A 26,444-nucleotide genomic window follows, 5' to 3' on the forward strand; every position below is an offset into this window, starting at 1 on the left:
ATGGATCATTTATCATTATGGTTATATTTATGGATCATTATCTTCATAGTTATCATTATAGTTATAAATAATAATTGTTCCTTAGTTATATTTATTGTTAACGATATAGTTATCCTCCTATATTTCCTTACCTTCAAGTTATCTTTACCTATGTATATATCATTATATATCATTACCTAATAACAACTCCTAGTAGTTATTATGCTCGTCAGCTAGTAGTCACTCGGAAACTAGTATTGGGATATGTTTTGACTCTCTTAAAAAATATATTATTGTCCACACAATGAAATATTCTTTAGTCCAATCACTTTAACCTATAACCAGGGTTACTTTCAGTTCAGTGAGAGTGTCAAAGGCGTTTGGTCTCCAGATCGTTAATCTGGCCTAGTTGTCAAAGTTTCAAGTTTTTATTAAGTCAATCCTGTTTTTTGTTTTATACACATCATTACAATTCAATGGTTCTACAGTTTCTCAACACAACATTAATGCTCAATCAATCCTTAATGCTTTAAGCTATGCCCTATAACAATGGTTCTACAGTTTCTCAACACAACATTAATGCTCAATCAATCCTTAATGCTTTAAGCTATGCCCTATAACAATGGTTCTACAGTTTCTCAACACAACATTAATGCCAATCAATCCTTAATGCTTTAAGCCCGATAACAATGGTTCTACAGTTTCTCAACACAACATTAATGCTCAATCAACCCTAATGCTTTAAGCAAACAATGGTTCAATTAATGCTCAATCAATCCTTAATGCTTTAAGCTATGCCCGATAACAATGGTTCTACAGTTTCTCAACACAACATTAATGCTCAATCAATCCTTAATGCTTTAAGCTATGCCAGATAACAATGGTTCTACAGTTTCTCAACACAACATTAATGCTCAATCAATCCTTAATGCTTTAAGCCCGATAACAATGGTTCTACAGTTTCTCAACACAAAATTAATGCTCAATCAAGCCTTAATGCTTTAAGCTATGCCCTATAACAATGGTTCTACAGTTTCTCAACACAACATTAATGCTCAATCAATCCTTAATGCTTTATACTATGCCAGATAATATTGCAAAACTTTAAATGCGTTAACACGTCTAACAATATTCAATAAATAGCAAAAATAGTTAAATTACCTTAAATGCTCAGCCCCCTGGTCGCTTTCCTGTAATTGGTATTCTCACAGCTATCACATCTGGTTCCTGGTGTCTAAAATGCGAACGCCCGCTTTGCCTGTGTGTTCAAGCGGTGGTTAGACCTCTGTTTTTCGGAGACTCAGATTCAACAAGATTCAACCAGTTTCTTCAGATAGTGACTCAATAAGTACTTAAGCAAAATGATCCAGTCCTCAAAATATTGTTCTAGTTCAACAAAAAGTGTATATCCTAATACTATTCACTTCCAACTCTGTGCATAGACTCAATATATTGTAACTGGTACTTGGCTGTTTTTCCTTGAATTGCTAATCACCTCTGGTTCCTGGTGTCAAAAATGCGAACACCCGCTTTGTCTAAGTGATAAAGAGGTGGTTAGACCTTTGTTTTTTGGAGACTCAGTCGGGTTCACAAGATTCAACCAGTTTCTTCAGATTGTGATTCAATAAGTACTTAAACAAAATTATCCAGTTCTCAAAATATTGTTTTAGTCTATCAAAAAGCGTATAGTGCAATAGTAAATCTACCTGTGATGATTCTTCATATGAAGTCTGTCTCATATGTTAATGAGGATCACACTGTCTTATGATCTCTGTTCTCTTTATATACCTTTTTAAAGGGGAAGTTCCCACTGGTGCTGTAGACCAACGTAATCTTAGGCCTGTGTGTTAAACGGAAGCTTCCTATTATTACCATTTAAGGTCATGCACTACTGACTCTCACATTGCTGCTTCCGTGTTACTGTTGGCTGATTCTACTCAATCATACCAGCTGGTTGTTTCTACCACTGGAGGTGGCGTAGGTGGTATGTCAAGCGTCAGCTGGGAGAAGTCTATGATAGGTATCTCCTCTGCTTCCCCCTGTTGTCCAGTTTCTGCAGGCGTGGTCCATGGTTCCAGGAGGTCCCGTGAATGTCCTGTGTTGTTGTCCCCATTGCTTGGTGGAGTGGGCAGATTCTTTTCATCTCTTGTCACAGATAATTTATCATTATAGTTATCCTTATAGTTATGGATCATTTATCATTATAGTGATCATATTGTGACCGTTATAGTTATCCTTATAGTTATGGATCATTTATCATGATAGTTATCCTTATAGTTATGGATCATTTATAATTATAGTAATCATTATAGTGATCATATTGTGATCGTTATAGTTATCCTTATAGTTATTTATCATTTATCATTATAGTAATCATTATAGTGATCATTACAGTGATCATTGTGGTGATCATTATAGTTATGGATCATTTATCATTATAGTTATCCGTATAGTTATGGATCATTTATCATTATAGTCATCAGTATAGTTAACCTTATGGATAATTTATCTTTATAGTGATTATAGATATGGATAATTTATCATTATAGTGATCATTATAGTTATCATTATAGTTATGGATCATGTATCATTATAGTGATCATTATAGTTATGGATCATTTATCATTATAGTGATCATTATAGTAATCATTATAGTTATGGGTCATTTATCATTATAGTGATCCTTATAGTTATGGATCATTTATCATTATAGTGATCATTATAGTTATCCTTATAGTTATGGATCATGTATCATTATAGTGATCATTATAGTTATGGATCATTTATCATTATAGTAATCATTGTAGTAATCAGTATAGTTATGGATCATTTATCATTATAGTGATCATTATAGTAATCATTATAGTTATGGGTCATTTATCATTATAGTGATCCTTATAGTTATGGATCATTTATCATTATAGTGATCATTATAGTTATCCTTATAGTTATGGATCATGTATCATTATAGTGATCATTATAGTTATGGATCATTTATCATTATAGTGATCATTATAGTAATCATTATAGTTATGGGTCATTTATCATTATAGTGATCCTTATAGTTATGGATCATTTATCATTATAGTGATCATTATAGTTATCCTTATAGTTATGGATCATGTATCATTATAGTGATCATTATAGTTATGGATCATTTATCATTATAGTAATCATTGTAGTGATCAGTATAGTTATGGATCATTTATCATTATAGTTATCCTCATAATTATGAATAATAATGCATTATGTCTCAATAGAGTGATTGCAATTAGCTGGAGGTACAAAATAACTCTTAGTCGGAGTAAGTGCAGGTGAGCAAACTACATGTTCAGTAGAAATATCACGATTGGGGCAGCTAAAGTATTCCCTTCAACGGATTTTTCTAAAACACTTAAACATGTCTACCTTAACATCAAAATCATTGCACCTAGTTGTAGGCAAAAATTATATAAAAGGGTTAAGCAAGGAGACATGGGCAGGGCTCAATATCTTGCTTGATAAATTAAAAAGACACTCAGTCCCGTGCCTCTAGTAGTAGTGTCTTCAAACCCTGTCGGGTGCCTCTAGTCGTCGGTTCTTCGAACACTGTCGGGTGGGGCATCTCCGCCATTCCGTCGGCCCAGTTTTTTGTATGCTATTTTAATATGAGAATTAATTAATGATATCAGGCCAAACCCAGCCATGATTACAGACACCTGTATGTGTGTGTGTCTTTTGACACTATATAAACTAGTCACCTCTGTCATTATACCTTGATGAAGACAGCTTGTCTGTCGAAACGTTGGACATTAGGTTATTACATTTTTGCATCTGAGCTCCTAGAGTGTGCGGCTCTCCTTTATTTTTTTAAGTGTCCACCAGAGTTCACCATGTCCTTAGTAGTTGTAGTAGTAGTTTACTTTATTCTGGCAGTGTTCGTTAGACTGGATATGACAGACGTTCCAATGGTCGTTTGATAGGGAAATGTTCCTCTTTTCTCGTCTTCGGTCCAGTTTCCTAGACTACATTACATGCAGAGCTGCAGGCGACGCATGTCTAGTCTTCTTCTTTGTTGAGTTTCAGAGGGTCTTACCCTTCTCTGGTCTGGTAGAGTCTAACCATATTACACGTGTAGCCACAGCTCCACGATTTCTTGTCTCAATGGGTGATTATTCAGGGTATAGCTAAGACCACTTTCCACACTGGCAGCAACCCGGCATGTTTTGGTCTAATGTACATTTCGTTAGGAGTCCTTTTATAGACACTCTGGAAAAAGGGGTGTTCCATCCTTTTGGCATAATGTCTATGCTCACGTGGGCATGGTTACTGACTGGATAAAACTTTACATGAAAAACAAATATCTCATCTATCCTTATCAGGTGGTAGCTGGTATCCTTATCAGGTGGTAGCTGGTATCCTTATCAGGTTGTAGCTGGTATCCTTTTCAGGTGGTAGCTGGTATCCTTATCAGGTGGTAGCTGAAGTGATGATATTGGTAATAATCAATTTCCTCCAATTCTTTTCTTCTGCAGGTGCTTTGAAGGATCCATCCAAGGTAAGAGTTATTTTTTAAAATTTGTGTTGAAAAGCTTGTTGCTTCGGGTTAAGGTTAGATTTGACATTACAGACAGCACTAAGATTGATTTGGCTCTTTCCAATACAGTAATTGATTGAACCTCTGTTTAAACCAGGGAATGCAAATGTTGTCATTAAAAATATAAAAAAATCTACAATATTTAGTGGACAATATTTAGTGAACACTCCGAGCCTGCATGAATTCAACTATCAGAAAGGTTTCTCTCTGTCTTCAAATCCTCTTACCTTGGCATACTGTAACAGTTTTGACATGAGGTTATTGTTTGTATGGATGCCAGGTAGGTTGTGCTTACCAGAGAAAATATAGGTTTCTCCTTTTGGTTTGGGAGGGAATGAGTCTCGTCTGGTCCATCAGGTCTACACCAACACAAAGGACTCATGTAAAAGTCAGGATGGACATACACTTTTGTGACCTTAGTCATGCAAAGTTTGTCCATTCATAAAGTGTAGCGTAAACCCAGTCTCAATCATACAATCAAAATATCAAACTATTTTACCACACAAACATAAAGAGTATCACATTTCAATACGTCTTCAACTACAACTGACCACATACATCATGGTATACATCACACTAAAACAAATTAAATACCTTCTGCAATAAAGTTGTAGTCGGTCAGTCAGACAATCCAATCTGCCAACAGAGGAGAAACGCCATGAAGAACCAGCAGAGACCAACTGAGATGTGTAGTCTAGTCCAAAGGAAGCAATGAGTGGATCCGATCCTGGTTAAACTTGAGACAAGGCTACAAAGCAGCACTTTCAAATACAACAAAACAAGTAAAGAAGCTTCGGAACTGAGATTTGAACACATCCTCATTCGCACCACCATCACAACCCCACTTTTGCACAGCTGATGCTGGCGATTTCATTGGGAATTAATGGGGAAGCACCCTATTGGAAGGAGAAGCACTGAGACGGTTCAGACAAATTCAGGGCCGTCATAATACGAGTCCATACCATCAAGTTCTGCTTTCCTGCCCATATACCATAAATAGTACATTTTAATCAAAGTAATCCCCCATAATACTTATTAATGAATTGCGACGTGGTTGAGAAAACATGTCTTCCTAAGAACCTGGTACCTAAACAAAATGTATAGTCATTGATTCAACCTCTACGTTTGGAATATAAATGCAGACAGTATTCAATGGGTATGGATGTAGCATATACACACCTGGACACATGGCCATAGAGAGAGGACAGGGGGTGGAGACAGATGCCCAATATTAGGGTGTTAGGTCACGTAACAAAATTTGGACGAGAATTCTACTGTGACTCTCACTTCATAAATCAGGATATTTTGATCAACTGTGAATTCATTTTTATAAAATATTTTCTCATAAATGTCTTCCTTAATATGTTGTGAATAACGTGAGTATATGTCGATGTCTGAAACAGTTTGTGAGGATGTCTCTCTGATATCGGGGGAGCTCCCTGAATCAGTGGGCCAGAGTGGTTTGACAACCACTTTTTGCACTCTCCTGAAAATACTGCTTTCACATTCGTCCATTTCGGGAGGTGTTATCTTATCCAATCATAAATGATTTGAGTACCAACTCGAAGTATACAAGTTGACTGACATCTGGTAGGAGTTTTCAGGAGAAAGCAAATAAAGTGCATGAGTGAGAAGGTAAGCAAGCTTTCATCTACATGGTTTGACCAGTACTGTACACTTGAAGAACCTGAAATAAATGTAGGTCACTACATGTCTAAGATTATTGGGAACATCTTGCAATGCTGCTATCAAGATTTCATGCTGAATTGTTGAACCGATTGTAGATTTACAGCGAGTAGGTGTCTATCAAGTTGTTTACCTAGCTTGCCACCGTTATCTAACTAAGGGAAAGAGTGGGGCGTTCTGCTTGGCTGTGGCGGAGATGTTCTCTCTCAATGCGCTCTCTGTCACACTGTCTCACTCTATCGATTTGGTAAAAATTAAATTAAATTGATTATCTACGTTTAATACTCAGTTTGATGTGCAGAAATTGAGACTTAATTTAGACTGGTGGATATGACCGGAGATTAACCACAGAGGTGAAAAGCTGTTTTTAGCGAGTCTACTAGCAAGCTAGGTAACGTTAGCTAGTTCATGGGGGAGAGAAGTGTTACTTGCCACCTGACTTTCTCACAAAGGAGAGAGAGAAAGGAAATAAAAGAGGGAGAGAGAGTAGTAGGTAGGAAGGGATGAAAAGAGAGAAAATGGGGGAGAAGATATGGAAGGGAAGGATAAATTCTGACTGATAAATGTCTTCAGAAATGACAGATGCTCATTATTTTTATTGTTTGATATTAATAATATTCTAGCCATGGTTAACAGATATCTTGCTCTTCTGGGTGGCCTATTCTGATCAATTAGTGTTTATAATGTCCAGTGCTTTCAGAAAGCATTCACACCCCTTGACTTTTTCAAGATTTTGTTTTGTTACACAGTGAATTCAAAATTGATTACATTTAGATGTGTCACTGAACTACACACAATAACCCATAATGTCAAAGTGAAATGTAGTTTTTAGATTTTTTTTTACAAATGAGTACAGGAGTAAAAATGTGTCACAGTTGCATGGAATCATTCTGTGTGCAATGAAGTCACGCCTACTCCCACTCCCCTCTCCAGCGCTTGACGTCACCTGTCTACTAACCACCAGTCCTGGAAACCATCATTACGCACACCCGCTCCCCATCAATATGCACACCTGGGCTTCATCATCATCTATATTACATTCCCTTTATTTAGCCCTCAGTAGCCTCAGTAATCAGGCAGTATTGGTTTGTTGTCATATTCAGTAGGCATCTCCTCTTTTGATAATTTACCTTTCAATGCATTTCGTCATCAATTTACCATCACTCCCTGCTTCCTGACTCCCTGCATATTCGAATACTGCCTCACAATATGGAAGTAGCAGAAGATAAAACCATCTTCCAGACTGTCAACGAACAGGGTCATATACTCCACCAACACCACGACCAGCTGGCGGAACTGGGTACGGCCATGGTGGACGTCCTCCACTTTCTCCACCACCTTAAAACCCTCACCGAGGCTCTCCATACCCCTATCAGAGGGCCTCCTACCATGGATCATCACAGGGAGTCAGTCCTCCAGCCTACCCAGCCGTCCCCCTAGGTCAGCAATGTCTGACTGTCCTATTCAGAGAAGTATGACGGTACTCCATCCCAATGTCGTGGCTTCCTACTCCAGTGCTCCCTCTGTTTTGCCCATCAGATGGGAGCCCCCACCACAGAGGTCCAAGATTGCCACAGTAATTTCCCTGCTGACCAGGCAGGCGCTGAAGTGGGCTATGGCCGACTGGAAGAGAGGAGAGGAGGAGCTGGTTTACTTTGTGAGGTTCATGGCTCTGTTCAGGGCGATCTTCGACCATCCTCCAGTGGGCAGAGAGGGAGGTAAGAAACTTCTCCAACTCTAACAGGTTGCTCAGACAGCTGCGGAGTACGCCCTCACCTTTTGGACTGTGGCAGGTTTTCCAATGCCTCGCAAAGAAGGGTACCTATTAGTAGGCAAAAATAAAGTAGGCACTGAATATCCCTTTGAGCATGGTGGAGTTGTTAATTACACTGCATGGCGTATAAATACACCCAGATACTACTAAGATACAGGCCTCCTTCCTAGCTCAGTTGCTGTAAAGGAAGGAAACAGCTCAGGGATTTCATCATTAGACCAATGGTGATTTTAAAACAGTTAGAGTTTAATGGCTGTTATAGGAGAAAACTGAGGATGGATCAACAACGTTGTAGTTACTCCACAATACTAACTTAAATGACAGAGTGAAAAGAAGGAAGCCTGTACAGAATACAAATATTCCAAAACATGTATCCTGTTTGCAACAAAGCACTAAAATTGTACTGCAAAAAATGTCAAAGAAATTAACTTTTTGTCCTGAATACAAAGCATTATGTTTGGGCAAATCCAACACATCACTGAGTACCACTACACATATTTTCCAGGGTAGTGGTGGCTGCATCGTGTTATGCTTGTCATCATTAACCTCTATAAAAAGCACAGGCAAAATCCTAGAGGAAAGCCTGTTCAGTCTGCTTTCCACCAGACAACGGGAGACAAAATCACCTTTCAGCAGGACAATAACATAAAACACTAGGCCAAATATACACTTGAGTTGTTTAACAAGACGACATTGAATGCTATGTTCCTGAGTGGCCTAGATAGAGTTTTGACTTAAATCGTCTTCAAAATCTATGGCAAGACTTGAAAATGGCTGTCTAGAAATGATCAACAACCAACTTGACGGAGCTTGAAGAATTTTAATCTTGTCCAATAAAGATATGCAAAGTTCTTAGACTAACCCAGATGGACTCACAGCTGTTATCGCTGCCAAAGGTGATTCAAGATATGAGTGTTTTATTTTATTTTCTATTTTGACAAGAGTATTGTGTGTGGATGATTGACAAAAAAAATGCCAGTTAAATACATTTTAAGCCCAATTTTTAACACAACAAAATGTGTAAATAGTCAAGGGGAGTGAAAACTTTCTGAAGGTACTGTGTGTGTGTGTGTGTGTGTGTGTGTGTGTGTGTGTGTGTGTGTGTGTGTGTGTGTGTGTGTATATATATATATGTCTGTGTAAAATTCAGAAGTTTACATAAACCTTATGTCATGACTTCCACCAAAGTCGGTCCCTCTCCTTGTTCGGGCGGCGTTCTGCGGTCGACGTCGCCGGCCTTCTAGCCATCGCCGATCCACTTTTCATTTTCCATTTGTTTTGTCTTACACACCTGATTTCACTCACCCAATTACTTGTTCATTATTTAACCCTCTGTTCCCCCATGTTTGTTTGTGAGTGATTGTTCGTTGTAAATCGGTCCGTTATTGTGGGCTCGCTATATTGCTTTGTATGTGTAGTTTGAGTAATGCCCTTATGCCATTTTGCCACAACTTTGGAAGTATGCTTGGAGTCATTGTGCATTTGGAAGACCCATTTGCGACCAAGCTTTAACTTCATGACTGATGTCTTGAAAATGATGTGGATAGATTGAAGCAACATCTCCTTTCTCATGAAGCCATCATTTTTGTTAAGTGCACCAGTCCCTCCTGCAGCAAAGCACCCCCACAACATTAAGCTACCACCCCCGTGCTTCACGGTTGGGATGGTGTTCTTCAGCTTGCAAGCCTCCTCTTTCCTCCAAACATAATGATGGTCATTATGGCCAAAGAGTTCTATTTTTGTTTCATCAGACCAGAGGACATTTCTCCAAAAAGTGTGATCTTTGTCCCCATTTGCAGTTGTCAACCGTGGTCTGGCTTTTTATGATGGTTTTGGAGCAGTGGCTTCTTCCTTGCTGAGCGACCTTTCAGGTTATGTCGATATAGGACTCGTTTTACTGTGGATATAGATAATTTTGTACCCGTTTCCTCTAGTATCTTCAGATAGTCCTTTGCTGTTGTTCTGGAATTGATTTGCACTTTTCGCACCACTGTAGGTCCATGCATCTATCACAGATTGGAGTAGGAATCGGCTTGAATACATTTGTTTGAGGTCCTGGATAGGTATTTGCCCTTGATCATTATACATATCTCGCAAGTTATGCACACCCTTATCGGCCCACAATGGCTACACAAAAGGCTTATTTGTCAGCAGGTTATGGTTATGCCGTGTAGGAGTAGATTCACAGAGCCTGTTCATGTTACCTATATATTTCTCAGCGTAGCACCATACTTTTAGTGAGTTGCTCGATTTGCCTTAATACCAGAAAGACTATGGTTGCAATAACTTCTTCCTCTATGCCTCTCCAAGAACCTGCAATAGAATCATCGTACCATACTCTCAATGATTTTATTTTGGTAGACAATATACTTTGTAGTAAAACAAACCTCCTGTTCTCTTTATCCTCGTAAGAGTATCATATCGAATACGTAGTTTTTTATCATTCCAAATCAACTTTGAGGTATGTATTTATTATGGATTCCCATTACAATATATTCACAACATATTAAGTGTATGCCCTCAGGCCCCTACTCTACTACCACATACAGTTGAAGTCAGAAGTTTACATACACGTAGGTTAACATTTGTTTTTCAATCACTCTACAAATGTCTTGTTAATTAATAAACTATAGTTTTGGCAAGTTGGTTAGGACATCTACTTTGTTTATGCCACAAGCAATTTTTCCAAGCAATTTTTCCAACATTTGTTTGCAGACAGATTATTTCATTTATAATTCCCTGTATCACAATTCCAGTGGGTCAGAAGTTTAAATACACTACATTCCAGAAAATGATGTCATGGCTTTAGAAGCTTCTGTTAGGTTAATTGACATCATTTGAGTCAATTGGAGGAATACCTGTGGATGTAGTTCAAGGCCCACCTTCAAACTCAGTGCCTCTGCTTGACATCATGGGAAACTCAAAATAAATCATCCAAGACCTCAGAAAATAAATTGTAGACCTCCACAAGTCTGGTTCATCCTTAGGAACAATTTCCAACTGCCTGAAGGTACTAGGTTCATCTGTACAAATAATAGTACACAAGTATAAACACCATGGGACCACACAGCTGTCAGTTTCTGCTTAAGAAGGAGACATGTTCTGTCTTTTAGAGATGAACGTAAAAGTGCTAATCAATCCCAGAACAGCAGCAATGGAAGGAATGCTGGAATGCTGGAGGAAACAGGTATCTTTATCTACAGTAAAACGAGTCCTATATCGACATAACCTGAAAGGCCCTCAGCAAGTAAGAAGCCACGGCTCCAAAACTGCCATAAAAAGAGACTACGGTTTACAACTGCACATGGGGACAAAGATCATACTTTTTGGAGAAATGTCCTCTGGTCTGATGAAACAAAAAATAGAACTGTTCGGCCATAATGACCATCGTTATGTTTGGAGGAAAAAGGGGGAGGCTTGCAAGCTGAAGAACACAATCCCAACCGTGAAGCAAGGGGGGGGGCGTCACAGCATCCGGTTGTGGGCGTGCTTTGCTGCAGGAGGGACTGGTGCACATCACAAAATAGATGGCTTCATAAGAAAGGAAAATTGTGGATATATTGAAGCTACATGTCAAGACATCAGTCAGGAAGTTAAAGCTTGGTTGCAAATGTCTTCCAGCATACTTCCAAATTTGTTGCAAAATGGCTTAAGGACAACAAAGTCACAGTATTGGAGGGGCTACCACCAAACCCTGACCTCAATCCTATAGACAATGTGGGCAGAACTAAAAAGCATGTGCGAGCCGGGAGGCCTACAAACCTGACTCAGTTACACCAGCTCTGTCAGGAGAAATGGGCCAAAATTCACCCAACTTATTGTGGTAAGCTTGTGGAAGGCTACCCGAAACATTTGACCCATGTAACGTCTCTCATCAAAAGGCATGGACCAAAGCGCAGCATGGTAAGTGTTCATGATATTTTAGTTCTCAAAAAACACTCAAACAAAATAACAAAGTGAAAAACCAAAACAGTTCTGTCAGGTGCAGACACTAAACAGAAACTAACTACCCACGAAACACAGGTAGGGAAAAACGCTGCCTAAGTATGATTCCCAATCAGAGACAACGATAGACAGCTGCCTCTGATTGGGAACCACACTCGGCCAAAAACAAAGAAATAGAAAACATAGAAATAAAGAAACTAGAAACTAACCAAAATAGAGAATAAAAGCCTCTCTATGCCCAGGGAGTGACAACCCAAGTTAAACAATTTAAAGGCATTGATACCAAATACTAATTGAGTGTATTTAAACTTCTGACCCACTGGGAATGTGAAATAAATAATCTATTATTCTGACATTTCACATTCTTAAAATAAAGTCGGCATCATAACTGACCTAAGACAGGGAATTTTTACTAGGATTTAATGTCAGGAATTGTGAAAAACTGAGTTTAAATGTATTTTCAAAGGTGTATGTAAACTTCCATCTTCAACATACTACCACAATCAGCCCAACTAACTGATGCCTGTATATTAGCTTAGATAGCTACTGTTGTAGTTTCGCTTCTGTTATTTTTCACTGTCTTTATTACTGTTTTTATTTCTTTACTTGTTCAACTAATACCTTTTTTCCACTATTGGTTAGAGCCTGTAAGTAAGCATTTCACTGTAAGGTGTATTTGGCGCACGTGACATATAAACTTTGTTTTGATTTGAGCCATGGAGGGAACATCCAAGTCCCCGGCAGAAGACAGCTGGTACATGGGCTCAAAATGATTTGAAGGTCTTAAGTCCGGACACAGGGGAAGAAGGCAGGTGCCTTCTTTTCTTTATTTCTGGTTCCGACACACATCCATTCACGCTCACCTGGAGTCCAAAAATGAGCAGCCATTTACGCTCACCTGGAGTCCAACAATGAGCAGCCATTTACGCTCACCTGGAGTCCAACAATGAGCAGCCATTTTCTGGTTCAAGCTAGTAGAGGGGTACAGTGGTGGAAATTGATCATAGTTGAGTAAGCTCCCATTATGATCCTGTTGGATGTTTTGATAGGAATCATTTAAAGATACAGATAGTCTCATAGAATCCTTATTCAGTTAAAGGTGCTTGGTCAAATGTTTTATTTAAAAACAAAGACTTTGGTAAATGTGTTAAGTGCACAGTTTTGATTATAAGGTTATTAAAAGTAAACAGCACAGCAACACGACAACACGGAAGTGTAATGTTTGTAATCACTGCCAAATGTGTAGAGTAGGATTAACCATTGTTGGATTAACCATTTTTGGTCATTGACTTTAATTCCTCAAAGTATTTTGGAGGAGGAGGCATAGGCAGCATAGAGAAAATAACATTTAGTCAACCCAGTACTTTCATTTTTACTATAGCAATCATACCTTGTAATTAGATTTTAAGAGAGGACCATCTCTGCAAATCAGAGGTAATCTCCTCTTTTAGTTTGACATAGTTCCTTCTACAAACTTGGGAATATTTGGTTGGTATGCATACGCCCAAATAAATAAAGTCTGCCTCATGCTACTGCACTGGAGATGCAGCAGGCAAAGTAAGCTGTTTCACAGGGCTATTTAGGGGCACCATTACATATTTTTCCTAGTTTATTTCATATCCAAGAATGAACCAAAAACATTAAATAATTTCACAATCTGTGGAAGGATATTCTAAAGGTCTGATAACTACTATGTCATCAGCATAGTGACACTTTATGCTGCGTAACTTTAATATTGATTGGTGAAATAGGTGGGTCCAATCTAATCGCTTGAACAAGGGGCTCCAAAGACAGGGCAAAGGGTGATGGTGATAATGGACATCCTTGTTTTGTGAAACGTTGTAAACAGAAAGTCTTGGATATAATGTTTCCCGTCTGCACAACTGCTCGTGTTGCAGAGTACAATGTTTTTAACATGGAGATAAATCCTTTACCAAAACCAAAGGACTCCAAATCACAAAATAAATTGTTCCATTCTTGCCTATCAAAGGCTTTTTCAAACTAAAAAGAGAAGCATGGACTAGGTTGTTTTCTGACTCATTTTTTATATTGAATGGACGTCTAATATTATCTGAGGCTAAAAGACATCACTTAAGTCTCCTCCCATAACAAGTTGGTATTCTGAAAGATCTAATAGGGCTCCCGAGTGGCGCAGCAGTTTAAGGCACTGCATCTCAGTGCTAGAGGCGTCACTACAGACACCCTGGTTCAGCGGTCTAAGACACTGTATCTCAGTGCTCGAGGCGTCACTACAGACACCCTGGTTCAGCGGTCTAAGACACTGTATCTCAGTGCTCGAGGCGTTACTATAGACCCTGGTTCAGCGGTCTAAGACACTGTATCTCAGTGCTCGAGGCGTCACTATAGACCCTGGTTCAGCGGTCTAAGACACTGCATCTCAGTGCATCACTACAGACACCTTTTATTTTCTTAGTGGCTGAGGAGTGAGGAACACATAAATATAGAATTTATGGATAATTGTGTAATTTGTTTATCAAGAAATTAAATAAAATCACCTATTTCAATATAAACAGGAAAATATATTTTTATACACCATTATATACATTTGTGAACAAACTCTGACAAAGGGTTTAACAATAATAGAAACAAAAACAGGAACCACCTGCAAGTGAGGAAATCTATAGCTTCAACTATTCTCTTTGCCTGGAAGGAACTCAAATTCACTAACATCAGGAGGAGGCTCTCAAACAGCGACGCACGTCGCAAGTCAGTCCCACTATGTCAGTCACTTGTCTTTATCCAACATGACATGAATACGTGGCAGCTGCAGTTAAGCAATACTGTATAACTAGAATGACAACAACCAAGTCAAGCAAGTTAACAAATCAACCAGGCCCCTCATACCAAATTAACTAAGTTATGTAGCTTAATAACAAATAAACATGGGTAACATTAGCTACTTAGTCTGCAGTGGGAAGAATCTGGAGGAATTGTTGGCGACGACTGGGCTCCTTCTCTTGTAGTTGTCCTCAGCTACAAGGCATGCCTCTGCTTCTATCACAGTATGGAATTTAAGAAGTGTTCTATTTTTCCTGATCTCCAGGATGGCTGGGTATGTCAGGAATGGGCGAAGTCTTCTTGCTGTCATCTGTTGTTTGATGTAGTCAAAGGATTTCATCTTCAGTGTGGTTTCACTGCTGTAGTCTGGGACGAACGCCAGATTGGATCTCCCATCTCAGTGGTTTCTTGAGGGCTCTGGTTCAGAGTATCCACTCAGTCCTCATATCTTAACAGGCAGAATATGAGGGTGCGGGAACGGCTGCGATTATTATTGCCAATGTAGATTTGGTGTGCATGTTGAATTTCAATATTGCTCCCTTGTAGCAACAGTATCCATTTTGGTAGATTCTCCTGAGGAAAACCTTTTGGGTCAGAACCCTCCGCGGTTTCATCCAGGCCCACCATAAGTATGTTCAGTTTCCTCTCTCTGTCTTCAAGCACGTCATTTTCTCCCTCAGTTGCATCACTGCTTTTTGGCAGGTGGCTATGTCGTCTGTAGCAGTTCTGGTGCTAACCTGCATCTCTTCACAGCATCGCTCCAGAGACTTGCATGTGACAGATTGGCTGGCTATGTTGTTTGAGAGTTTTAAGATAGATGTTTTGGAGGCTTCCACCATATTTAAGTGATTTAATTTCTCCAGAAAGCAGTTCCTCCAGGGATTCCTTAACTGCTTGTTTGAACATTACATTGAAGTTTGTTGTTGATTCAGAGCCTTCATTATGGCAGAGTTGGATGTATCGTCACTGGTCTTAGTTGGCTCATTGTCTTTCATTGTTAGCGATTTCCTGTGCCTTAGTTGAGTGTCCTTTGTTGCATAAATCTATGTAATTAAGCATGTTGATGGTTCAGAGGCAAGTTGTCAGAAATGTATTACAGATATTGGACTTTTGAGACGGTACTAGGAACTAACCTTGCATTTCTGCCAAAAGGCCACTGGATGTTTGTTGTGCACACATTTATGATCACTTGCAATCTCACTTTTACTAGAGAAGCTATCAGGGAGGTTAGCAGCCAACACACATACACACAGTTTGAGTGGTAAAGGTATGGTGAGTCTAGCATAGAAGGTGTGGGAGGAGTTGGGATTGGTTTGAAAAGGAAAAAAAGTTGGGAATGCATTGATTTGAATGCATATATTTCTATGGTTTGAAAAGTAGAAACAAACATTTCTCAGCTAGTAGTCTGAAGCAATCTGTAATGTTAATTTGGTGTCTCTAGCTCAAAGGTTTTAGAGCAGGGTTAGGAAGAAGAAAAATAATAAGAGCATGTCAAACAAGTGTTGCTGTTACAAGAACACTAAACCCTAAAAGTGCCTCTGGTTAGTTCAGTAGTATATTTAGGTCAAAATTATTATCAATGTGTCAGGACCCGGTTACGAACCCAGATCTCCGGAATGAGAAAGTCACTTAACCAACTGAGCCACAAATAGTCGGCAGAACCCAGAAGATGAGGCAGACACAGCAGTACTTGAGATGGTGTATTTAATGAAGTAAAAAGTGAAGTTCTTCAGGAAAACATGTAACTCCACAACCTCAAAAGGAATTCCACAAGAACAAAGGTAATCCTCCAAGACAAAAAAGGTAAATCCACAAGGTGGAAGGTATAGCACAAGAAGCCTCAAAAGATACTCAAAAACAAACAAACAAGAAAAAAAAACAGAATTCCACAAGAGAGTCCACCGGGATCAACAAGAGTTCACAGAGTACTAGGGCTGGGTGCTAACATACAAACACAGAGCAAAGAACTGAGGAAAACAAAGGGTTTAAATACAATCAGGGGAAACGAGGCACAGGTGCAAATAATAATGGGGATCAAGGGAAAACAAAAGGTAAAAAGGCACAATGGGGGCATCTAGTGACCAAAAACCGGAACAACCCTGGCCAAACCCTGACAGAATCCCCCCCCTAGGAACGGCTCCTGACGTTCCTACCAGCTCTCTCAGGGTGGAGGGCCCTGAACTGACGAATGAGGTCAGGGTCCAGTATGTCTTTGGCAGGAACCCAGGAGCGCTCCTCGGGACCGTAGCCTTTCCAGTCCACCAGATACTGCCAGGACCGCTGCACCCGGCGGGAATCCAGTATCCGATGGACGGTATAAGCCGGCTGGCCTCCAATGACACGAGGCGGAGGGGGAGGTCTGTCTGCCGGGACAAGGGGAGAAAAAACAACAGGTTTTAATAAGGAAATGTGAAACGTGGGATTAATCTTAAGGGATCTGGGTAAGTGTAGGCGATAAGAAACTGGGTTAACTCTCCTGGCAACCTCAAAGGGACCGATGTATTTTTGGGACAGCTTGCGAGACTCCACCCGTAGTGGTAAGTCTCTTGTGGAGAGCCAGACTCTCTGGCCGGGGCGCAGGGTAGGCCCGGGACGGCGACGTCTGTTGGCTTGTTGTTGGTACCTCTGTGAGGAACGCATAAGATTAAGACGGGTCTTCCTCCACATAAGCCGACAGCGTCTGACGAACTTCAACGCTGAAGGCACTCTGACTTCTGCCTCCTGTTCTGGGAACAATGGAGGGGCATAGCCAAACTGACACTCGTGCGGGGACATACCAGTGGAGGAGGAGCGCAAGGTGCTGTGCGCGTATTCGGCCCAAACAATGAAGGACGACCATGTGGACGGGTTGTTACGATTCATACATTGGAGGGTGGTTTCCAGCTCTTGATTCATCCTCTCAGTTTGGCCGTTGGACTCCGGATGGTACCCTGAAGATAGACTGGCAGAAGCCCCCATGAGTTGGCAGAAGGCCTTCCAAAACCTAGAGGCGAACTGGGGACCTCTGTCAGAAACCATATCTTGAGGCACAGGTGCAAAAGAATGCCGAAGACTCGGAACACATGATTAATTACCAACTCAGCCGTTTCCTTGGCAGAAGGTAACTTAGTCAGAGGGACGAACCTGGCCGCCTTTGAAAACCTGTCGATAATGACTAGGATAGTAGTATTGCCATGGGATGGAGGAAGGGCAGTAATAAAGTCCAACGAGATATGGGACCAGGGTCTGTGGGGAACAGGTAAAGGGTGAAGGAGTCCTTGCGGGCGGAGGTGAGAAGATTTTCCCTGGCAGCACACAGGGCAGGCATTGATGAAAGTGGCAACGTCTTCTCTTATGGTAGGCCACCAGAACTTACGCTGGATGAACTCCAAGGTGCGACCTACGCCCGGGTGACAGGTGAGGCGAGAGGAGTGCCCCCACAGAAGGACCTGAGTCCTCACTGCCTTGGGGACAAACAACCGATTGGCAGGACCTCCTTTCGGGTAAGGTTCAATAGCTTGAGCTCGTCTCATGGTATCCTCAACTTGCCACGAGATCGGAGCCACGATCTTAGCAGCAGGAAGGACAGGCATGTCCGTGTCATCTCGAATGGCAGGAGCGTAGACTCGGGACAGGGCATCCGGTTTGAGATTCTTCGACCCGGGCCGATAGGTGAGGATAAACTGGAATCGAGTTCAACCGCTTCGCCTGCTGGATATACTCCAGATTTTTGTGGTCCGTAAGCACTTGAAACGGGTGAGAAGCCCCCTCGAGCCAGTGTCTTCATTCCTTCAATGCCATCTCAACCGCTAGGAGTTCACGATCCCCCACATCGTAGTTCCTCTCAGCCGGGGTAAGCCGGTGTGAGAAGAAAGCGCACGGATGAAGCTTCTTGTCTTCACCCCTCTGAGACAGGACAGCTCCAACACCAACCTCTGAGGCGTCTACCTCCACCACAAACGGTTCATCCGTAGTCGGTAGTATCAGGATGGGAGCAGAGAGGACGCGCTGCTTGAGTCCTTGGAAGGCCGTCTCAGCTTCTCTTCCCCCCAAAAACCTTGCATTGCCACCCTTGGTTAAAGCTGAGAGAGGGGCTGCCACCAAGCTGAAGTTCTTGATGAACTTGCGGTAAAAGTTAGTGAAGCCCAGGAAACGCTGAACTCCCTTAACGGATTTGGGGGTGGGCCAATCCGCTACCGCCCCTACCTTCCTGGGGTCCATTTGGACTCGACCGGGTTCCACTACAAATCCCAGGAAGTGTACTCGGGACGAATGGAATTCACATTTTTCCGGCTTAACGTATAGATGGCTGTCTCGGAGGCATTTGAGTACTTGTCTGACATGCTTAGTGTGTTCTTGAAGAGAGCTCGAAAAGATGAGGATGTCATCCAAGTAAACGAACACAAATATGTTAAGCATATCCCTAAGCACATCATTTATGAGCGCTTGGAACACCGCTGGGGCGTTGGTCAGGCCGAAGGGCATCACCAAATATTCATAGTGACCAGTAGGCGTGTTGAAAGCGGTCTTCCACTCGTCACCAGGTCTGATCCGCACAAGATGGTATGCGCTCCGCAGGTCAAGCTTAGTGAAAACAACTGCTTCCTGGAGCAGCTCGAAGGATGTGGCCATAAGTGGTAGCGGGTAACGGTTACGGACGGTTATGGCATTGAGTCCCCGGTAGTCGATGCAAGGACGTAATCCACCATCTTTCTTGGCCACAAAGAAAAACCCTGCACCCGCCGGGGAGGTGGATGGACGCATGAGGCCTGCTTCCAGAGCGTCCTTGATGTAGGTATCCATAGCAGCTCGTTCGGGTGGAGATAGGGAAAAGATCCGACCCCTGGGGGGGGGCAAGTGCCCGGAAACAGTTCAATGGGGCAATCATAAGGTCTATGGGGTGGTAGCATGGTGGCCCTCTGTTTGCTAAATACCAGTTTGATGTCATGGTAACACTCGGGAACTCGGGTCAGGTCGATGGATTCTAAAGACTCGGGAGTAGAACTCGGGGAATTCGGGAAAATACAAGTAGCTTGGCACGTAGGACCCCACTGCTTGATAGTGCCCACAGACCAGTCGATGTGAGGGTTATGGCTGTGAAGCCAGGGGTATCCAAGGACGAGAGGGAACTCGGAACAGGAGATCAAATGAAAGTTCATCAATTCCCGGTGTTGTGAAACTGAAAGTTGCAAGGAGGTAGTGACATGAGTGACAAGTCCAGATCCCAAAGGGCTTCCATCCAATGTAGTAACCCTCATGGGGTCACTTAGAGGTTCAGAGGGAACGCCATTCTCCTTCGCCCAGACACCATCCATGAAGTTACCTGCGGCTCCAGAGTCTACCAAGGCTTGAAGGTGAAGCTTGTGGTTGTCCCAGGAAAGGGTGACTGGAATGAGCAGACGGGAGTTGGACGGATGGGAGGAGGTTATGTTTCCCATTACAGTTCCCCCCCGGTCTGTACGGGACAGAGCGTTTCCCTGGAGCCCGGGACACATGGAACGGAAATGGCCCGGTTTGCCGCAATATAGACAGCGTCGCTCCCTCATCCGGCGGTCTCTCTCAGCCTGGGAGATGCGTCCAATCTGCATGGGTTCCGGTGGAGCCAGCGAGGATAAAGGTGGGGACTCGGAGCTGGGACTGATAGGGGCTAGAGGTCTACGGTTGAGTTCTCTCTCTCTCAGACGCTGGTCAATGCGTGAGGCCAACTTGATCAGGGACTCGAGATTTTCCGGTGGTTCCCGAGTGGCCAGTTCATCTTGGATAGTGTCGGAAAGGCCTTTCAGAAAGCACACCGTGAGCGCCTCGTTGTTCCAGCCACTCGCTGCTGCCACCGTGCGGAACTGGATGGCATAGTCCGTCATGCTGCGCCGACCTTGGTGGAGAGTCAGGAGCTGTTTGGCTGAATCAGAACCACTACTTGGGCCTTGAAACACTCATTTGAATTCCTCAGCAAAGGCAGAGTAGCTGGCACAGCAGGAACTATGGGCATCCCACACAGCAGTAGCCCAGGACAGGGCTTTTTCCGACAGCAGGGTGATGATATATGCGATCTTAGACCGGTCGGTGGGGAACGACGAGGGTTGCAGCTCGAAGGAGAGAGAACATTGGGTGAGAAACCCTTTACAAGCACTTGGATCACCTGAGAACCGTTGGGGAGGTGGAAGACGAGGTTCAGCCAGAGGGTTAACTGCCATGGGTACGTGAATCTGACGTACTGGGACGGGAACTGTTGCCGGGGTAAGTCGATCAGATATCTGCTTTATGGAAGTCAGCATCTCCGACAGAAGATGAGAATGTCTAGCCATTAAGGCCTCTTGCTGAACCAGGGCGACTTTGTGGCGTTGGACAGTCTCCTGGTGGTGGGACAGCATGGCAACAAGGTCCTGGGAACTGGCTGCCTCTGGGTTCATTATTGGCTCTGTGTTTCTGTCAGGACCCGGTTACGAACCCGGGTCTCCGGAGTGAGAAACAGTCACTTAACCAACTGAGCCACGAATAGTCGGCAGAACCCAGAAGATGAGGCAGACACAGCAGTACTTGAGATGGTGTATTTAATGAAGTAAAAAGTGAAGTTCTTCAGGAAAACATGTAACTCCACAACCTCAAAAGGAATTCCACAAGAACAAAGGTAATCCTCCAAGACAAAAAGGTAAATCCACAAGGTGGAAGGTATAGCACAAAAAGCCTCAAAAGATACTCAAAAACAAACAAACAAGAACAAAAAACAGAATTCCACAAGAGAGTCCACCGGGATCAACAAGAGTTCACAGAGTACTAGGGCTGGGTGCTAACATACAAACACAGAGCAAAGAACTGAGGAAAACAAAGGGTTTAAATACAATCAGGGGAAACGAGGCACAGGTGCAAATAATAATGGGGATCAAGGGAAAACAAAAGGTAAAAAGGCACAATGGGGGCATCTAGTGACCAAAAACCGGAACAACCCTGGCCAAACCCTGACAGAATCCCCCCCCTAGGAACGGCTCCTGACGTTCCTACCAGCTCTCTCAGGGTGGAGGGCCCTGAACTGACGAATGAGGTCAGGGTCCAGTATGTCTTTGGCAGGAACCCAGGAGCGCTCCTCGGGACCGTAGCCTTCCAGTCCACCAGATACTGCCAGGACCGCTGCACCCGGCGGGAATCCAGTATCCGATGGACGGTATAAGCCGGCTGGCCTCCAATGACACGAGGCGGAGGGGAGGTCTGTCTGCCGGGACAAGGGGAGAAAAAACAACAGGTTTTAATAAGGAAATGTGAAACGTGGGATTAATCTTAAGGGATCTGGGTAAGTGTAGGCGATAAGAAACTGGGTTAACTCTCCTGGCAACCTTAAAGGGACCGATGTATTTTTGGGACAGCTTGCGAGACTCCACCCGTAGTGGTAAGTCTCTTGTGGAGAGCCAGACTCTCTGGCCGGGCGCAGGGTAGGCCCGGGACGGCGACGTCTGTTGGCTTGTTGTTGGTACCTCTGTGAGGAACGCATAAGATTAAGACGGGTCTTCCTCCACATAAGCCGACAGCGTCTGACGAACTTCAAGGCTGAAGGCACTCTGACTTCTGCCTCCTGGTCCGGGAACAATGGAGGGGCATAGCCAAACTGACACTCGTGCGGGGACATACCAGTGGAGGAGGAGCGCAAGGTGTTGTGCGCGTATTCGGCCCAAACAATGAAGGACGACCATGTGGACGGGTTGTTACGATTCATACATCGGAGGGTGGTTTCCAGCTCTTGATTCATCCTCTCAGTTTGGCCGTTGGACTCCGGATGGTACCCTGAAGATAGACTGGCAGAAGCCCCCATGAGTTGGCAGAAGGCCTTCCAAAACCTAGAGGCGAACTGGGGACCTCTGTCAGAAACCATATCTTGAGGAATGCCGAAGACTCGGAACACATGATTAATTACCAACTCAGCCGTTTCCTTGGCAGAAGGTAACTTAGTCAGAGGGACGAACCTGGCCGCCTTTGAAAACCTGTCGATAATGACTAGGATAGTAGTATTGCCATGGGATGGAGGAAGGCCAGTAATAAAGTCCAACGAGATATGGGACCAGGGTCTGTGGGGAACAGGTAAAGGGTGAAGGAGTCCTTGCGGGCGGAGGTGAGAAGATTTGCCCTGGCAGCACACGGGGCAGGCATTGATGAAAGTGGCAACGTCTTCTCTTATGGTAGGCCACCAGAACTTACGCTGGATGAACTCCAAGGTGCGACCTACGCCCGGGTGACAGGTGAGGCGAGAGGAGTGCCCCCACAGAAGGACCTGAGTCCTCACTGCCTTGGGGACAAACAACCGATTGGCAGGACCTCCTTTCGGGTCCGGTTCAATAGCTTGAGCTCGTCTCACGGTATCCTCAACTTGCCACGAGATCGGAGCCACGATCTTAGCAGCAGGAAGGACAGGCATGTCCGTGTCATCTCGAATGGCAGGAGCGTAGACTCGGGACAGGGCATCCGGTTTGAGATTCTTCGACCCGGGCCGATAGGTGAGGATAAACTGGAATCGATTGAAGAAAAGAGACCATCTAGCTTGTCTAGAGTTCAACCGCTTCGCCTGCTGGATATACTCCAGATTTTTGTGGTCCGTAAGCACTTGAAACGGGTGAGAAGCCCCCTCGAGCCAGTGTCTCCATTCCTTCAATGCCATCTTAACCGCTAGGAGTTCACGATCCCCCACATCGTAGTTCCTCTCAGCCGGGGTAAGCCGGTGTGAGAAGAAAGCGCACGGATGAAGCTTCTTGTCTTCACCCCTCTGAGACAGGACAGCTCCAACACCAACCTCTGAGGCGTCTACCTCCACCACAAACGGTTCATCCGTAGTCGGTAGTATCAGGATGGGAGCAGAGAGGACGCGCTGCTTGAGTCCTTGGAAGGCCGTCTCAGCTTCTCTTCCCCACAAAAACCTTGCATTGCCACCCTTGGTTAAAGCTGAGAGAGGGGCTGCCACCAAGCTGAAGTTCTTGATGAACTTGCGGTAAAAGTTAGTGAAGCCCAGGAAACGCTGAACTTCCTTAACGGATTTGGGGGTGGGCCAATCCGCTACCGCCCCTACCTTCCTGGGGTCCATTTGGACTCGACCGGGTTCCACTACAAATCCCAGGAATTGTACTCGGGATGAATGGAATTCACATTTTTCCGGCTTAACGTACAGATGGCTGTCTAGGAGGCGTTTGAGTACTTGTCTGACATGCTTAGTGTGTTCTTGAAGAGAGCTCGAAAAGATGAGGATGTCATCCAAGTAAACGAACACAAATATGTTAAGCATATCCCTAAGCACATCATTTATGAGCGCTTGGAACACCGCTGGGGGCGTTGGTCAGGCCGAAGGGCATCACCAAATATTCATAGTGACCAGTAGGCGTGTTGAAAGCGGTCTTCCACTCGTCACCAGGTCTGATCCGCACAAGATGGTATGCGCTCCGCAGGTCAAGCTTAGTGAAAACAACTGCTTCCTGGAGCAGCTCGAAGGATGTGGCCATAAGTGGTAGCGGGTAACGGTTACGGACGGTTATGGCATTGAGTCCCCGGTAGTCGATGCAAGGACGTAATCCACCATCTTTCTTGGCCACAAAGAAAAACCCTGCACCCGCCGGGGAGGTGGATGGACGCATGAGGCCTGCTTCCAGAGCGTCCTTGATGTAGGTATCCATAGCAGCTCGTTCGGGTGGAGATAGGGAAAAGATCCGACCCCTGGGGGGGCAAGTGCCCGGAAACAGTTCAATGGGGCAATCATAAGGTCTATGGGGTGGTAGCATGGTGGCCCTCTGTTTGCTAAATACCAGTTTGAGGTCATGGTAACACTCGGGAACTCGGGTCAGGTCGATGGATTCTAAAGACTCGGGAGTAGAACTCGGGAATTCGGGAAAATACAAGTAGCTTGGCACGTAGGACCCCACTGCTTGATAGTGCCCACAGACCAGTCGATGTGAGGGTTATGGCTGTGAAGCCAGGGGTATCCAAGGACGAGAGGGAACTCGAACAGGAGATCAAATGAAAGTTCATCAATTCCTGGTGTTGTGAAACTGAAAGTTGCAAGGAGGTAGTGACATGAGTGACAAGTCCAGATCCCAAAGGGCTTCCATCCAATGTAGTAACCCTCATGGGGTCACTTAGAGGTTCAGAGGGAACGCCATTCTCCTTCGCCCAGACACCATCCATGAAGTTACCTGCGGCTCCAGAGTCTACCAAGGCTTGAAGGTGAAGCTTGTGGTTGTCCCAGGAAAGGGTGACTGGAATGAGCAGACGGGAGTTGGACGGATGGGAGGAGGTTATGTTTCCCATTACAGTTCCCCCCGGTCTGTACGGGACAGAGCGTTTCCCTGGAGCCCGGGACACGTGGAACGGAAATGGCCCGGTTTGCCGCAATATAGACAGCGTCGCTCCCTCATCCGGCGGTCTCTCTCAGCCTGGGAGATGCGTCCAATCTGCATGGGTTCCGGTGGAGCCAGCGAGGATAAAGGTGGGGACTCGGAGCTGGGACTGATAGGGGCTAGAGGTCTACGGTTGAGTTCTCTCTCTCTCAGACGCTGGTCAATGCGTGAGGCCAACTTGATCAGGGACTCGAGATTGTCCGGTGGTTCCCGAGTGGCCAGTTCATCTTGGATAGTGTCGGAAAGGCCTTTCAGAAAGCACACCGTGAGCGCCTCGTTGTTCCAGCCACTCGCTGCTGCCACCGTGCGGAACTGGATGGCATAGTCCGTCATGCTGCGCCGACCTTGGTGGAGAGTCAGGAGCTGTTTGGCTGAATCAGAACCACTACTTGGGCCTTGAAACACTCATTTGAATTCCTCAGCAAAGGCAGAGTAGCTGGCACAGCAGGAACTATGGGCATCCCACACAGCAGTAGCCCAGGCCAGGGCTTTTTCCGACAGCAGGGTGATGATATATGCGATCTTAGACCGGTCGGTGGGGAACGACGAGGGTTGCAGCTCGAAGGAGAGAGAACATTGGGTGAGAAACCCTTTACAAGCACTTGGATCACCTGAGAACCGTTGGGGAGGTGGAAGACGAGGTTCAGCCAGAGGGTTAACTGCCATGGGTACGTGAATCTGACGTACTGGGACGGGAACTGTTGCCGGGGTAAGTCGATCAGATATCTGCTTTATGGAAGTCAGCATCTCCGACAGAAGATGAGAATGTCTAGCCATTAAGGCCTCTTGCTGAACCAGGGCGACTTTGTGGCGTTGGACAGTCTCCTGGTGGTGGGACAGCATGGCAACAAGGTCCTGGGAACTGGCTGCCTCTGGGTTCATTATTGGCTCTGTGTTTCTGTCAGGACCCGGTTACGAACCCGGGTCTCCGGAGTGAGAAACAGTCACTTAACCAACTGAGCCACGAATAGTCGGCAGAACCCAGAAGATGAGGCAGACACAGCAGTACTTGAGATGGTGTATTTAATGAAGTAAAAAGTGAAGTTCTTCAGGAAAACATGTAACTCCACAACCTCAAAAGGAATTCCACAAGAACAAAAGTAATCCTCCAAGACAAAAAAGGTAAATCCACAAGGTGGAAGGTATAGCACAAAAGCCTCAAAAGATACTCAAAAACAAACAAACAAGAACAAAAAAAAACAGAATTCCACAAGAGAGTCCACCCGGGATCAACAAGAGTTCACAGAGTACTAGGGCTGGGTGCAAACATACAAACACAGAGCAAAGAACTGAGGAAAACAAAGGGTTTAAATACAATCAGTGGAAACAAGGCACAGGTGCA

At 44.0% G+C, this 26,444-nt stretch overlaps 1 protein-coding gene across 1 annotated transcript in view; it reads left to right on the top strand.

Annotated features, from left to right (window-relative positions):
* LOC124043063 (vegetative cell wall protein gp1-like) overlaps positions 1-26,444 on the top strand; it is an 85,869-nt gene that overhangs the window by 46,838 nt on the left and 12,587 nt on the right. The window contains exon 5 of the mRNA XM_046361234.1: positions 4,494-4,516. Coding sequence (XP_046217190.1) covers positions 4,494-4,516 — 23 coding nt within the window. The remainder of the gene's footprint in view (positions 1-4,493; positions 4,517-26,444) is intronic.

The sequence above is a fragment of the Oncorhynchus gorbuscha genome, linkage group LG09 (genome assembly GCF_021184085.1).
Source record: "Oncorhynchus gorbuscha isolate QuinsamMale2020 ecotype Even-year linkage group LG09, OgorEven_v1.0, whole genome shotgun sequence".
NCBI lineage: Eukaryota > Metazoa > Chordata > Actinopteri > Salmoniformes > Salmonidae > Oncorhynchus > Oncorhynchus gorbuscha.